At 43.3% G+C, this 16,008-nt stretch overlaps 1 protein-coding gene across 12 annotated transcripts in view; it reads left to right on the top strand.

Moving 5' to 3' along the window:
- LOC116957900 (tropomyosin alpha-3 chain) overlaps positions 1-11,211 on the top strand; it is a 59,610-nt gene extending 48,399 nt beyond the window's left edge. For 8 of the 12 annotated variants that reach the window (XM_032980938.2, XM_076065805.1, XM_032980731.2 and 5 more), the window contains one exon: positions 278-5,749. In XM_032980938.2, coding sequence (XP_032836829.1) covers positions 278-360 — 83 coding nt within the window. In that variant the 3' untranslated portion in view covers positions 361-5,749. Of the gene's footprint in view, positions 1-277; positions 5,750-9,598 lie in introns of those variants that run through there. The other 4 variants (XM_032980877.2, XM_032980659.2, XM_032944020.2 and 1 more) reach the window with 1 other exon arrangement.
- The last annotated feature ends 4,797 nt before the right edge of the window (positions 11,212-16,008 follow it).

Genomic DNA, 16,008 nt, shown 5'->3' with positions numbered 1-16,008 from the left:
CGATACTTTAATACCTTTTGCTGCAAAATACCATGTTTATGTAGTTGCATGTCTCTGTTGTTCAGCTGCTTTAAATAAGTCTACTTTCCAAAGGGTAGCAGTGCACGTTTTCTGCTGACGGAATAATGCATGCAGTAGATAATGCATGTGTGTTGTTTTTTAACATTGCGCACATTTTTTGAATTCTAACCTGCTTGTGTAATGTTGTCTTGTTCCCATTAATTCTGCCCCCCCCCGCACCCCGCCCTCCCCCAACCCCACCCCCTTCCACACACAGACAAACTTGGCCAGGTTAAAGAAGATAACGTGGGTCTGCACCGGGTGCTCGATCAAACCTTGCAGGAGCTACACAGCTTGTAGACCAGCCTCGCGACTCGCGCGTGTAGGGGCCGTGCGTCATGCATCTTGGGAGTTTAGCCCGAGACAACTCGCACGCAGTTTGTGGGATAATCATATATACAGTCTTGTGTTCTCGTGTAAATGCAACACATGTTACTCGTCCGTAAAACAGAAGGTCACGTGGAAATGGTAAATAGAGAATTTTGAACACATGCTGGATTCATGAACTAATGACCGTAACTAATTGTCAAATTACACAAATTGTCGTGCAAATGTGAAATGGTGCATGCTGCCTGAGAAAACCTAGACAATAACTCGGGAGTCCTGTGAAATGGATTTTTCGGCTATTGGGGGGTAAACGTTACTGATCTGGAACTTGTGTATTTTTTTTTAAAGCTAAGTAATGAGCACTGGTGAGCACTGTCAGAAACCTGTGCATATTGTACGCGTTGGCTCTCGCCCAACTCTTGGCTTCGTCTAACTGTTGGCTTCGTCCAAGTATTTTCTTTCCCTCTCGTTTATTGCAAGTGCACCTGGAGTGTAAATCGACACAAGCACTATTAAATATTCATCAGTTGTCACAAGCACTGACAAGCTATATATTGGGATTATATATTGGTCACACGAGTGTCTAGCGATCACTAAATTAGCCTGTGTATTACTTGAATACGCATGAGTGATATACAGAATACCTTCATCGATTGAAAGTATGATTTGGAAGTTCTCTAAGACTTGATTTGGCATAATCGAATAACAATAATGTCCCTATAAAAATACTGAGCCAGAGCCACAATGCCTGGTTTTGGCCTTGTTCAAGCAACTGACGAAATAGCCCAAATCAAATGCTAATTAATGTATAAGTCACTTCGTCCTTGCTCGACACAGCATCGGGATTAAGCACATTTGCATTGGCAGGCTTGATCCAGATGTGAAATGCCACATTACCATGACAGGGGTCAGCCTGTGTAGGATAACCACATTGTACCAAACCCTGCCAGAAAAATGGTATGCACTTAATTCAGTTAAATCCCTGCCCTTGAGAGCATCTTCTAATTAAATGTGCTGAGCGTAACACTCATCTGCACAGATACGGAGATGTAGTTCTTGGGTGAGGTAGATCATTTAATGATTTCAATACCACTTTTCTTTTTCACCGTAATGCCATTTATTTGCACACACAGATCAAGAGTGTAATGTGATTTACTTGTGAAATAGACACAAACAGTACAAATGGAATATGATTGATATAACAATGGTATCTCCTGCTGCTTACAGCACCGTTAATCCTTGTGACTGCGTATTGTGGTTGCACAGAGGTTTTGCATGTTGACACTCATTACAGCTTCAAGCGTCTCGTGCATTGCAGATGGTTCGAATCTGCTCACTGGTGCACACATTGTGTGACATCTGTAGAGTATCGATTTAAAGCTTTCATGACTGCAAGGATTCATCTTCTTTGGTTCTTTCGGTAAAGTCACGTAGAATGAGAATAAAATAAAAAAATAAAATTCTCACGACGTTTCGGCCACAACACAAGTGATCCACGCGACCACGGGGGGAGAACATGCTACATTGTAGCTCTGTTGTCCCGACAGGTTTGTTCCTTTCACCTGAAGAAGGCCACTTGTGTTGTGGCCGAAACGTCGTGAGAATTTGATTGTTTTATTTTATTATTTTATTCTCATTCTACATGACTTTACCGAAAGAACCAAAGAAGATCTGTAGAGTAACCAATGTGTGTTCTCAGATGTGTGCAACATACATTGTATGGCAGTAAGAGCTACCATGTCTTAATTATTATAACTGCTTGCAGCATTCTTCATGATGTGTCCATAGTGATTGACCAAATGTGCGCCGGTAAGGTAGAATAATGGATTGTTCGTGCTGTGAATCGAGTTTACAGGTCTATACGTAAATTATAACTCAGCTTGGTGGACTCTGACACTTTATAGTGATTGGTAATGTTATCTGCGAGGTGCTTTGTCCATTTCTTCTGTAAGGTTTCCTTTGGCGAGATGTTAACGACCGTGGGGCACCACGGTGGCGTGATGTTAACTACCTCGCTTGGTATAGAGGAGGTCTTGGGTTCGATCCCGACCTTGACGCCTGTACATTTGGAGTTTGCATGTTCTCCCCCGTGGTCGCGTGGATGTTTCTCCGGGTCCTCCGATTATTCCTCCACATTTAGAAACATGCGTTTAGAGTATTTGGCTGCTATATATTTCCACGCAATAAGCCACTTCGTTGAGCTATCATTTGTGTGGCCAGGTCGCTTCTGAAAAAGAGCTACGTAGCTCAGTGGGCTTTACCTGCTAAAATAAAAAAAATTGTTACTTTGCAAAAGTTATTTCACATTTCTCTTACCTATCAAACTATCTGGTTTAATCGAATTTGTGGTTTGATGCTAGATTTAAATATTTTCTCATGTCCAGGCAAGCAGCCCATCATACTTTTTTCTCATAATTTCCTGCACAATAACCGCATCACTCTCACACTGACAAACACTGGCACGTGATCGATTGTCAGATGTGCATTGTGAGCTTAAGATAGGCTCAATTGGATAAAGGATACACTTATGCTGGGTTCAAAAGTGGTTTAATTGTAAACCAAAAGCTTGTTTAACCTGATATTCCAAGTGTAATATATCGCTGCATTTTAGCTGTTTGTCCGTTTATTATATTATTTAGAGATCTACCGAGTGCAGAAATTACGTATTTGACAAAAGCACGTGGATCGTTATACGCGTATTTGTACAGTTCTTGCTCTTGATAAATCGGCTGTACCATTGGATATTCACATCAGTTGCTCATGGGTCAGTTGGGTGTATTGAATTTTCAAGAGTTGGCTTAGCCGCTAATGAGCTTGTACCTTTCAGCCTGGCTCACACTGGAGAACACAACCTTTGTAATCCAACGCCTCTGTAATGAAAACTACACAAAGGAGTTGATTTGAGCTCAATGTTAGGTCAAAATTGAGTAACTCACAACATGCAGCTAATCGCAGGCATCTATTGCACGAATCATTCGATAGAGCTAAGAATAATGCAAGACATTGCTATGGAAAATTTCCAGGTTAAAATTACTCTGTCTTTTATATAATTACTAGCAGGTGTACCCGTTCTTCGCACGTAAATTAATAGTTTAGTCCTAGTATAGATTATTCCCCCCCCCCCCCAGCCGCGCATTTGTACGGGATACACGGCCTACGCGGAGGGTTGGGGGGGGGGGGTGCGTGACGTCAGCAGACACTCGGTGACGCTGCCGCATGCGGGTGACATCCAAAATGTGACGTAACATGTCACAGGTGAAGAAACAGGACTGTCCGGAAGACAGCGCTGTCTTCCGGACAGTCCTGTTTCTTCACCTGAGGAAGGCTACTTGTGTTGTGGCCGAAACGTCGTGAGAATTTTATTCTGTTATTATTTTATCTCCATTCTACGTGTCTTTACCGAAAGAACCCAGAAGATTATATCCATTATTGCGCTCCCCCAAAAAATATATATACAAAAGTCTATTTTTAGACGTTTTGCATTGTGTAGAGTTTGGAAGTTAACCACATGCCAAATTTCAAGTTTGTTGCATGTTGGGAAGTATGCTAAACATTTCTAACAGACACATTCACAAATTTCCCTTTTATATAGATAGATGGGGTGTTTGCCTGTTTTCCTCAATATGTTTCACCAATAATACATTACATCCTTGACTTTCTCGAGCAAAATCGTTTAATATGAAGATGGAGACAAATACCACCACATATTTCGGGTCCTGTCTCCATATTTAAGAGATCGCTCTGGAGAAGAGTTGGAGAGAACGACTGGACATCTGTGTTCCTCCTTAGATATTTGGAGTCAAGTTGGAAGCTAAGTTCAATGTAGAATCCGGTCACGTGGCACTGCGGGTAGGGCGATAACTCATATTGGAAAGTACATGAGTTCACATCCTGATCCGGGATTTGTTCAGCTAATCAAGTATGCTTTTATTGGAAGACATCATTGGATGTCCTATGGATAGACTAGCTAATGTTATAGGAATGGTGAATTTTCACGACTGACTTTAGGCTGTCTTCGTAAATGTATTGAGTGGGAAAATGTTTCGTGTTTGGCTCATAAAGCGTTGCACCATGCAGTGTGTGCTAAATGTACATCATGTAGCCCTCAATTTCACAGCATCATGAGTATGACTACACACGTTTAATTATGGTGTATGCCATCTCTATGCAGGTATTCGCATCGTGTTGGCAGTGGGAAGATGTAAAAAATCACGGAATTATCCTTCAAACCCTGTCACTCAGCATTCGGTAATTTTAAACAATTTCTGCGGTATATGAGCCGACACACCTGTGAATGCAGCTGCCGTGACAACTATGTACAGTTAACTCGTGTTGAAAGTTCCTGTGAATGCCATTGTAGTGAGCTGATCAGGCTGTAGAAATGATACGCGGAACATTTTCACTTATGAAATTAAAGCCGAGTCGGCACAAAATGTGATGTCACAAATTTAGTTTTTTTCTGACTTTAATCTGCTGCCACTTGTATTTTTAAAATAGCTGTGTGAAAGCATACACTTCGCAGGAAACATAGAGGGGAATAACGATCCGAAAATGACAGTAATAGGTTAATCTTATAAATAATTCCCTCTGCCTACTAACGCGGATGTTGCTATAGTAATTGTTAGCACCCTGAAATTGCAATTCAGATGCCACCGGTTCACTGTCCTGGCACAGCAGATGAAAGTCCAAGTTTCTTAAATTCCATTGCCTCTGTCCACCCAGCCGTATAAATGGCGACACTAGAGTCAACTGGCTGGTCACGTGTGACAGAGCAAAGTGAGTAAACCACCGCTTCAATTACGTCTGGCTAGTGTGAAAGAGTAAGGTCAAATACCCTCTAAATGGGCCCTCTCGAGCCAGCTATGGCATGAGCAACACATTGCAGAGCTTGACTATTAACCTCGATTGCTTTACCTGTAAAATCCTTGCGGAGTCCCAAAACCTGTTGGGGAAGAACCCGTATTAGGACAATTCCATTTGTGGGTGTTTTGTATGAGGGAGTACACTCATGCGTACTCATGAAGCCACATAGATTCCATAATCCGTTGTATTGCCACCGGTCTATTTTGCTACCAAAGACCACAACACCTGGTTATTCCCATGACAGTCTCCCGTCCGAGTACTAACTTAACTTTAACTACAATTTACTGCCTCATTGTGACCTCCGCTTACACTTCCCAATCGTAACGATTGCATTTGCATCCGTGTTTCTCTGTATGCTGCCGCCTCACCGCAGATTTCATAAGTTGCCAACTTTTTGCCTGAAGAAATCTTGCATAATAGCATGTTTAGCATGTGCTTGTATCCATATTGAAGTCTGCAGATACTTGCCAATCAACCGATAATAAATGTGTTGATGTTACACTCGGTATTACGATTTTGTTTCTACGTACAGCCCAAGGTCTGGCTTCAGCAAAAAAAAAAACCATTGATTTCTTGCAGCTGACAGATGGAAAATGCATTTGAGCAGAAGAATGTTACTGTACATTAGCGTACACCTCCATTAGCGTTCCACTTATGTGGATTAGTAACCGCCCAGGGAATCGTTTAAGAAGTCGCTGGCTATATAAACCCGAGGAAGGCGTGTGCAGATTTTCCATTCGCACGGCATTGCGATATTACATTTTCCATGAGCTCACAACTTTTATCTTTGAATGTATGCTGGATGTTACCAGTGAGGTGTATAATCTGTCACTCACATATATGTTCATTTCCTTTAAAGGAAATATCAGGCATCTAATAAACCAGAACCAGGACTGTCCTAGCTGAGAGACATTTTTGCATGGACACACGAGCCGTCTGGAACTCCCTTCCACTGAAAATTCGCAGCTTGTACGCTCGATTTTCAATTCTCAACTGATCACGTTGGATTATGATGAACTTTGAGCTTTGACTCCCAAGTTCTCAATCGAGCAATGCGTCCGATTCGCGATATATCTCCACCCTATTATTATTTTTTATCACACCAGTAATGCTACGTAAATAAATATGGGACGCTACGATCACCAGCTCTGCCGTGCTTAAGACCGCCGTGGGATATTGCATTACCTACTGTGGAAGCAAGGTCCAGTTTAATGAAGTTTTCAATTAAATTTGGATTTTGTATAGCATCTATGTGTAACCTCATCTCAAGGTGCTGTACATAAAATAATGGGACTCATGCATCTCTCATTTTATAAGCGCTGCAGCTTGAGGATGCCATCTGCTAACACTCACTGCCAGCACATCTGCTTATAACTACAGTAGTTCAGATACTCCTTGGAGACATAGATAGATAGATCCTTTATTGATAGATAAAATACCTGTTGCGTTTTCCCATCAGTGGTTACAGTGGCCAAAACGAATGTGGTGTGGTGTTCATGTCCATTGGTGGTTCTGAACCAATGGTGGAAATTCCACATTCCTATGAGGGGACCACTACATCTTGCATTGGACGACCACGAGAGTATGGATATATGCACGTTGAACTTATTTTGCACCACAACTAGCTATAAGGTAATACAGAGTATACATTATGATACGATTAATGGGATTGTCAAGTAATACTTTTCGAGTCTCATGCATGTTTAAACTATTACGTGGATACGGACAATAGCGTAACCCATTTAAACAATTAAGCTCTTTGAGCCTCATGTTTAGGTCAACAAGCAATCATACTTTAGTAGATCTAGATGTGAAGAGTGACAGTCTAATCAGTGATATGCCTTTTCATACACTTAATTCCAATGACAATGCTGAATATTTAAATCCAACCACAAAAGCCAATCGTACAACTTGTTGAGAGTCGAGTAATATGAGCTTCAATCAACCTCCATGGATCTGCCTTATTTTCTTTTAGACCACCGGATGTTTGTACTCATGACAACCGTAAAAACAAACACAACGATCAAATAACTTTGGCCATTAAAGTCAGCCTATTGTATTGTTGGGGAAACCTGGCAGGTGTTTCACCTTCATGTTCAACTGAAGCTTGGTTTGGTTTCAGAAACTGTACTTTGCTAAAGCAAGGTTAAAGGCACAGCCCTGCAATCGCTTGTTCTCACCACTGCTGGCAGAATTTACTTCTTCATCCAGGAGAGCCGCACTGAGTCGTATCACTCTTTTTTCAGGAGGATCCTGCATTGGATTTTTTTTAAAAGATGCTTTAATCCAATTAATGACGAGTGTTTTATACAAATGGGAAGAAACCGGAGCACCCAGAGAAAATCCACGTGCGCAAGGGAGGGGGGGGGGGGGGGAACACTCTATCCCCGTACAGATGGGAACAGATGGCGATTAGTCCAGTTGTTCTCCTGGCGAGCCAGGTTATGGCACCTCAACGCCCACGGGAAGAGGGTTTCACTAAATTTGTGTGATCCACCAACCCACGCCTCCACAGTGCTGGATTACGGGTATGCTCCACCGCTGTCGAGGGAGCTCCAAGGAACCCCTCGACAGGGTATGTGACCTACCCTTTCACGCTGCCAAGAGGTGGAAGCACCCAACCTTTACCCCATCGCAAGTATAACCTGCCCATCACTACTGCTGGGTGGACAGAGGCGGCCATATTTAAGAAACTTGCACCATTATTTCAACTGCCACGCCGCGAAATTGAATCGGTGGCCCTCTGGATTGCAAATGCGGTGTGCTGAACTTTACACCGCGGCAGCATCCATGTGCTTACAGTATCGATAACTATGAAGACCGGGCTTTAAAGGCAGTGAGTAGAGATTGCCTATTTAAAATGTTACTAGGGACAAGAGGCCAAGTGGCTTGAGGGGGGTAATCCTATGTTTGAACAATGAGCCGGGAGATGCTTCAGGATGCTGGGTTTGACCCCGATAACCGGCAGTTGTGAAGCCGAGCTCGCAAGCTCAGCCAGTCGGTTACAGCCCCAGCCCAGTCACCAATGGCTGCACACAAAAAACCCACTAATCACATTAAACGTGGCCTCTCACTTAATTGAGGATATTCCAGCGCTGAGAACTAACAAATGTTAACTCTGTCATGCGATGAGCACTCCTACAGCAGGACATGTGAGATAGTGCATCACCTAATGTGGATTAATGGTAATTTGAGGGACTTCAGATTTAATACCATGAAGTCATATTTCAGAAGCTGTTCTCTGGTATGCACTACTTTGTGACAGTTTTGAATGACAATTTCATCTCATGATTAGACTACAAAGCAAGTGGCTAAAATAGTTTTAAAGATGTTGCTTTTTACAAAGTAAGTAACTGAATCATGTAAGTTTCTGTACATGCTAAAGTGTTGGCAGTGTAGGCATCAACAGGTTTTTTTATATGGATGGACTTGACTCTGCCGCAGTAATGTGGACTTTCCATATGGCCACCAGAGTAAATAAACATTGGCTCGTTACTCATTTGTGCAGGGAGATACTTAGAATTGTAACTTCTAATATCTCAAGCAATAAATTAGAAACTCATCACATTCCAAAAGTAGCCTTTCCCCCCCCCCCACCACCAACGCCGCTTTTCCCTTCTGGGTCTCCTCTGCTACCCCGTGGTCTGGAATTTCCTTCCCCCATCCCTCGGCGCTTTACATGCCTCGCGCCTGTTCAAGTGGAAGCTCAAGCCCTTCCACTTCTCCTCTCCCCGTGACTTCATTCTCTGTCGAAGCAGCACGCCCACGTTGTCTGCGCGGCATCGCGAGACGCGACTTGCACGTGGACGCCCCATTCATCCAAATTGTAACTTACGGCACAGTACAAGAGTGGCGCTGCAGTGTGCGAGATGTTATCTCCTCCGCCTGGTATGCAGGAGATCGTAGATTCGATCCTGACACTGACGCCTGTAACGTTGGGAGTTTACATGTTCTCCCTGTGGTCGCATGGATTTTTCTCAAGGTCGTTCCGCTGTTTCCCTCCACATTTAGGAACGTGTGTGTTGAGCCTTGAGCTGCTATGAATGTGCACATGATAAGCCAATTCGTCATAACCAGGTCGCTCCTGAAAAAAAGAGACATTTAGTTCAATGGGCCTTACCTGGCAAACATAAATAAATCAATATCGTGCGTCCGACTCACTGGAGGCTGAGGTATTCGTCGTGCATCAATACTGCAATGGATGTGTGTGCGCGGTTAATTGGTCAGGGCGGATACGCGACTGTCGGATATGCGTCGTTGTGCTGTATCGTGCCACAAATCAGAGGCGCCGACCGGGTCGCTCGTTCTTGACGGCTGAGCGTACGTGCTTCTCACACGCGTGTTGCAGACGGGCTCTCCAAGGCCAAGGAGGAGAACGTGGGCATTCACCAAGTGCTGGACCAAACCCTGCTGGAGCTCAACAACATGTGAAGAGCCCCCACGTAACGTGACCCAAGCGACGTCTCCTCACCCCCCCCACCCCAACCTGCGCAGCCCGACGTCGCAAACGCAAAACAAAAACCGCTGCCCAGCACCCGTTAACAAAGACCACGCAGTTGGTTGTGGACCAATCCTAATACGAGCTCCACATTGGCCAACAATTGAGACATTCCACACATGCACACGTAAAAAAGAGTCCCGCGTCTTAAAGATGGAACTCTTCCACTTTGCACAGGGAGTGCCTGCGTCTTTGCTGTTGCCTCACTTCTGGCGATTGTTGGTCTAAGCGATTCTTTCTGTCTCTACTCTCTCCGATGTGTGTGTTGGCTTGTACCGCGTGAATTCAGTTCTTGTAGAAGCTCCCAAGAACGTGGGGTGTGAAATGTTAGACACCGTTCCGAACACCATGAGGTACAATCTGAAAAAAAACACATGGGGGAGCTATAACAGTGCACACTTACTCAGTGAAAAAAAACATTGTTATACAAAAAGTCAAAGTGTATTCGCGCTCAAACGAGCATTGGGATGACAACTCATTTTGTTGATGGCCCAGAGGCAGCATGGGAAATTCTGCATTTCCATGATGGGGCAAATTGCTCCATAAAATTACCACTGTTGACTGCCTACAAAGTAGTCATTATTTTTCGATTTAAAGCTTTCGTGACTGCAGGGATTCATATTCTTGGTTCTTTCGGTTAAGTCACGTAGAAGGGAAATAATACAATAATACAAATAAAACAATACAATTCTCACGACGTTTCGATTGCAACACAAGCAATCATCATCAGGTGTGAAAACCACAGCTAGTCATTATTTTGCCAACCTTAAGGAGGCCCAAAAAATGGGATATGAACTTCCAATCGAGTGATCTAACTACAGCACCGCCTCGCTGGTCGTTTATGCCATCCATGGTTAATGTTGCCCGATATGCTTTTGTCTTTAGACTGCAAAATTAAATCACCACTATCACCACTGAGAGAGAATGTAACTTGTGGACCTCAAGTAATCATTTACAAAGCATTGTGCCAGGGCTGTGAAACGTGATTTTGTGCACACGTATGCGTCTTTCGAAGTGTAAACGTGTTCGCAGAGATTGCGTCATTTGTTGAATAGATATAATCGAAAGAACCGATCGATTTTATTTCACATAACTCCTTGTGCGCACTGACCAAGATGGCCTTAATTTTGACCAAAAATGTACGTACCTTGGTAGACGGTATTCCTAATAAAATGTGGCACCCATTCGTCCATCGTCTAAGTCTGCCTCTTATCGTCTTAGCTCGTCCCCGCTGTAGAAGGCTAATGTTCGTCATTGGCTTTCAAGTGCCAGTCCTTGTGCCTCCTCGCATCGACTTACCGTGACTGTTATTGTGGTGTGGGCAGGAGGTGAGGTTGATATTGTCTTACTGGTTAAATGAAGCTACCTTAACACATTTGGCATTTATACGTGATTCTGAAAACAAGGCTGTATACTCGATTTGAAAGCTGTGCAATTTAAAATAAAGTTCTTAAATAAGTGAAGATATGACCATTTCTACGTGTTCTTACATGTTTTTGTTATATATTATATTTTGTTTTATTACGTATGCGATGAAACAATGTCTACCATGAAGATAGCCTATGTAATGTTTACGTGTAGTTAAATCTTTTGCATCTAAGTATAACCCATATTCCAAAGGCATGGACGATAGCTTTTAACAAGATGCGTGGCTAATGATTAACTGGAAACTGCCTGCTTTTAAATTCATTAAAGTCAAATGTAGTAGTACTGTATATCCACATTTCCTATGGTTGAATCAACCAACATCCTCCCCATCTCTAAAGGTTTCAGAAGCTAAGCAGTGTTGAGCCCGGATTGTGCTTTGGATGAGTGAAGGCCGTATGTAGCACAGGTGTTATAGGCTACTGGTGAGCTACGTTGTGGGCACCAGAGACCAGTGCATCCATTGTTGTACTCTACTGTCCTCACACATTTGCGCTCCCCACATTTACTAACTCCCACTGACCAGCGCGATTAAAAGTATATAGTCAAATTACCATGACGACCTGCAAGGCACGGGGAGGCCCTCGCCCAACAGTGGATTGTATGTGTTTTTTTAAACTTCTTTCGCACCGTACGCAGTCAACCGTACTAAACGGAGGCGTGAAAGATGTGCAAATGATTTTTTTTAATCAAAGAGGATGCATTTCAATGCACACAAGAGCAGGGAATGTCTCCAGGCTCTCGAGCAACGGGGCAGCCCTTATCTCCATCGGTGGCCCCGAGTCCGTGGATGTCAATGGCAAATCCCGATGGTTGCAGCCAATTCCTCAGGGGCACCACCACAATGTTGAATTTTGGACTTCCCACAAAGTATTCCTGGTTCTTTCGGTAAAGTCACGTAGAAGGACGGCTGCTTGCGTTGTGGCCGAAACGTCCCTTCTACGTGACTTTACCGAAAGAACCAATAATATGAATCCTGCAGTCACGAAAGCTTTACATCGAAATTTTTCCACAAAGTGTCACTCATTTTAGCTTTCCAATGTGTCGCGCCTGGTGTTGTTGGGCATGGTGTCCGACGTTTCACTGCACGTGCCGAATGACACGCTACAACCCTAAAACACATCGGAGAGCTAGCTATACAACACAACTGTGAATACCTATATAGAAGCGGTTACTCAAATTAACATCGCTGGAGGGATGGGACGATGTTTCCCCTGACCTGTGATTTAACTCACAATCCACAAGCGTACCCAGTTGTATTAGTTTCACGTAGCACATTATATATCAGCGACGTATATAAAGAATGTTGTGGATTTTTGTAAACTATTCGTAGGCATTGTATAAGCCCGGGGTAACATCAGTGGCAAGTAATATCTGAAGCGGTCCTGGATAGCCTATTCAACCGGTACTTGCCGGTGTGGTTAGGTATGGTCAACCGACCTCCATGATTGACCTGCCATAGGAGTAGGCCGTCATCCAGCAGTGGATTGAGAATGTAATGTGCCTTATTATACACAGGTGACCGTCTTATTTTCAGGAACCGTTTTAGAGTTTGGCAACGATCCAAATGATTGGTGGTGGTCAACTTGACAGAGCAACAGTTTTATTTCCCAAAATGCTCCACGCCAGCACCATTTTGTACAGTACATAGCGACAAGGTTTCCTTGGGGAAATGATACGGGCTGCTCCACGTTTTACCATACACATTACATATAGCCAAATAAAATAACTGTTAACTTCAAGCACATTCTATAATTCAGCTTCATGATAAATATACTGACAAGGTGACATTTACAAGTGACAACTTTCTGTCAAATCAGATCTGCCCCGAATGCATCTTTAGTGTTGCATATCTTTCCACACGGCAAAAGCTATTCGGTTGTTTAGCTTGCGGGCAAATGATTTGTCAATTTTTCTGCCAAATGTTGGCAGAATCTTCTTATGTCAGGACATGAACCTGGCTCCTGATTTAGGGCATACATATGGAGCAGAAGGCAGGGAAGCAAAAATTCAGAATCGGAATATTTATCTTGGAAAAATCCCATGAGCAATGAAGCTCTTTTTCACAGATGTCCAGTAGGGGCGGGTCAAAAAGCTACAACAACAAAATATACAAAAACAATAGGAGTGGAAAGTATAGGAAAGGTAAGCAAATCACTAAAAATAAATACATAACATAGATAAAGTATATAAGTTCAATTCATATTACCCCTGAAATAAACTCTCTGCATTGGCTTCCAGTTAAATTTCGGGTATAATTTAAAGTACTGCTGAAATCGGAGAATCCAGAAAAGGGTAGGCACATGAGCCCTGGAGAAATTAACAACTTTTGGTGCGCCCAATTCCAATTTTACATTAAGATAACCATCTCCGCTTCTGCTGACCCCAGGGTCCTTGTGCCACGCCCACTTTGTTGGGCGCACTGCAAGTTGACACTTGGGCTACGCCCATCTTAAACCTTTAAAAACAGCTTGCCTTTGGGAGCTTTCCCTCCTTTTTTCACCTGAAGACAGTCGCTTGTATTGCGATCAAAACGTCGTGGTTTTTTGTTTATTTTTATTAATTTGAACCTATGTGACTTTACCGAAAGACCCAAAGAATATGAATTCCTGCAGTCACGAAAGCTTTAAGTCAAGCCATGAAATAGTTGTTGAAATTCCATCTTACCGTTCCTGGACCAAGACAACAACTTATCATGCAAATTGGTACCTATTGTATCTACCTTGGAGAGATGATAGGCTGAGTCAATGGCAATGGTTTTATAAAAAAAAATTGTGCACTTATTTAGTCCTGGAATTTCAAAAGCAAATGTCACTTCTCCCTGAATGCACGGCAAAGTCTAAGTAGGCTATAAGTTACAGTTGATCTTCTGGGTTCTTTCGGTAAAGTCACGTAGAATGGGAATAAAATAATAAAAATAATAACAGAATAAAATTCTCACGACGTTTCGGCCACAACACAAGCAGCCTTCCTCAGGTGAAGAAACAGGACTGTCACTTAAGGGCTGTCTTCCAGACAGTCCTGTTGTCCTGTTTCTTCACCTGAGGAAGGCTACTTGTGTTGTGGCCGATATGTCGTGAGAATTTTATGCTGTTATTATTATTTTTATTATTTTATTCCCATTCTACGTGACTTTACCGAAATAACCCAGAAGATGAATCCCTGCTGTCACAAAAGCTTTAAATCGAAAAGTTACGGTTGGTTTCTATTGCTCAACACAAGAGTATTTTTCATCATGTAAAACTTTTTTAAACACATTTACCGACTTGCAATGTATTTACCCATAATCTCGATGAATGTCATGTTTTAACAGGAACAATAACTCAAGCTATTTCAATCTTACCTCCACTATTTAATCGGCAAGTTGATGAGCACACCAGTTCATGGGAATATTTCAGAGCCACGGTGCGCATTTTAAAGCCTGTGCTAGAGCTGCACTGGCACCGTTACAGGGAATCCAAATGCCAAACATGCTGGCAATGCTCGGGATGAATTGGTGGAAAGTTTGGCCGATTGAGCAAATTCATCACTCCTTCTGTTGCATTAAATCCTTTATGAAGGGGCTAAAAATTGGCAGATTGATTTTTGAGAGGCAGAAAATTGTCTTACAACAGTACAATTTAAATTGCGTCTAAATGCAAATTGTGTCTCAAGATGCTTTATGAGAGAGGCATCAGAGAAAAAGGTGACATGGGCATAGAGGCAAGGGAGGAGGGAGAGAAATATCGAGGCAGGGCGCACAAAGACAAATACCTCCCGTAAAGCCTGAACAGATTGTTGGAGCCAGCGCTGTCAGTGAGCACCTACGAAGGCCGGCACTGTGGCACACGAGGGGGTGGATGGCCAACATCATGCTCGGCCGCCTTTGTTTCCCTAATAGTGATCTTTACACACTGCACCAGGTACTCATATGAGGCTGAGTCAACCTAGGGGAGGCCCCGGTTCACTGCTGTTGGCCGTGCGCGGGCCCGTAGCGCAGTGTGCTCACCATTGCATCACCGCACACAGTGCACAACAGCCGTATTTAAGGCTTATTCAACTTATGGGAGACCCAGAACCTGTTAAGATTATCACTCGCCACTGATTTAGCCGTGGGTAAACATTGAATTCACTCCACCACGGAGTGAATTCACTCACAGATGCACACATACACACTTTACACCCTCCATGCATACGCACGCGCGATTCCACAGCGTTTCGTGTTTTGCAATCCAATTACCTTGTGACGCCACGTCTGTCTTTGGGAGAGGATTATCCTCGATTCCAGTGCGAGAGCGACCCGAAATCCAGACAGCCAGATGTTGCGTCTTTCTGTCGGTAATTCTGCTACTGTCTTGTAAGCCCCTCGTGATGCAGCGTACGAAGCATGGCTGGCCCCGAGGCAGGTGACCTGGGTTCAAATCCCTGACAAAACTTTTGCGACGGTGACATGGCCCAACGGTAGTGCGTTTTCCCGCTTGTCGCAGAGGTTCGTTGTTCGAATCTGGCCGGCCACCCTGGTTACTGCTGCAGGCGTGTTAACCGTAAACATATGCACTGTTTGCATCACAGAGTAAGCCATAGTGTGCCGGTGTCATGGCCCAAATGTTCTAAATCAGAAAAATTACCTGCAAATTCCTCAATTGGCATTACACATAGCCACATCGCCCACGACTATGAAACTACTGCAGACTGAGTATGTTTTTTGTTTGCATTCTGACCACAAGGTATTGTGGTTAATGCAGATATGAGTCCTTTTAAATGATTTCAGTTTCGTGTTTTAACATCTTAACACCTGTTTTGTTGCCAGAAAAAAAGGGGAACACCTATTATCAATCAATTGTTATGTTTTAACA

The sequence above is a fragment of the Petromyzon marinus genome, chromosome 1 (assembly GCF_048934315.1).
Source record: "Petromyzon marinus isolate PM22_M1 ecotype Great Lakes invasive population chromosome 1, UKy_Petmar_22M1.pri1.0, whole genome shotgun sequence".
NCBI lineage: Eukaryota > Metazoa > Chordata > Hyperoartia > Petromyzontiformes > Petromyzontidae > Petromyzon > Petromyzon marinus.
Note: the sequence above shows the minus strand (reverse complement) of the source record. Positions and strands in the feature narration are given on the sequence as shown.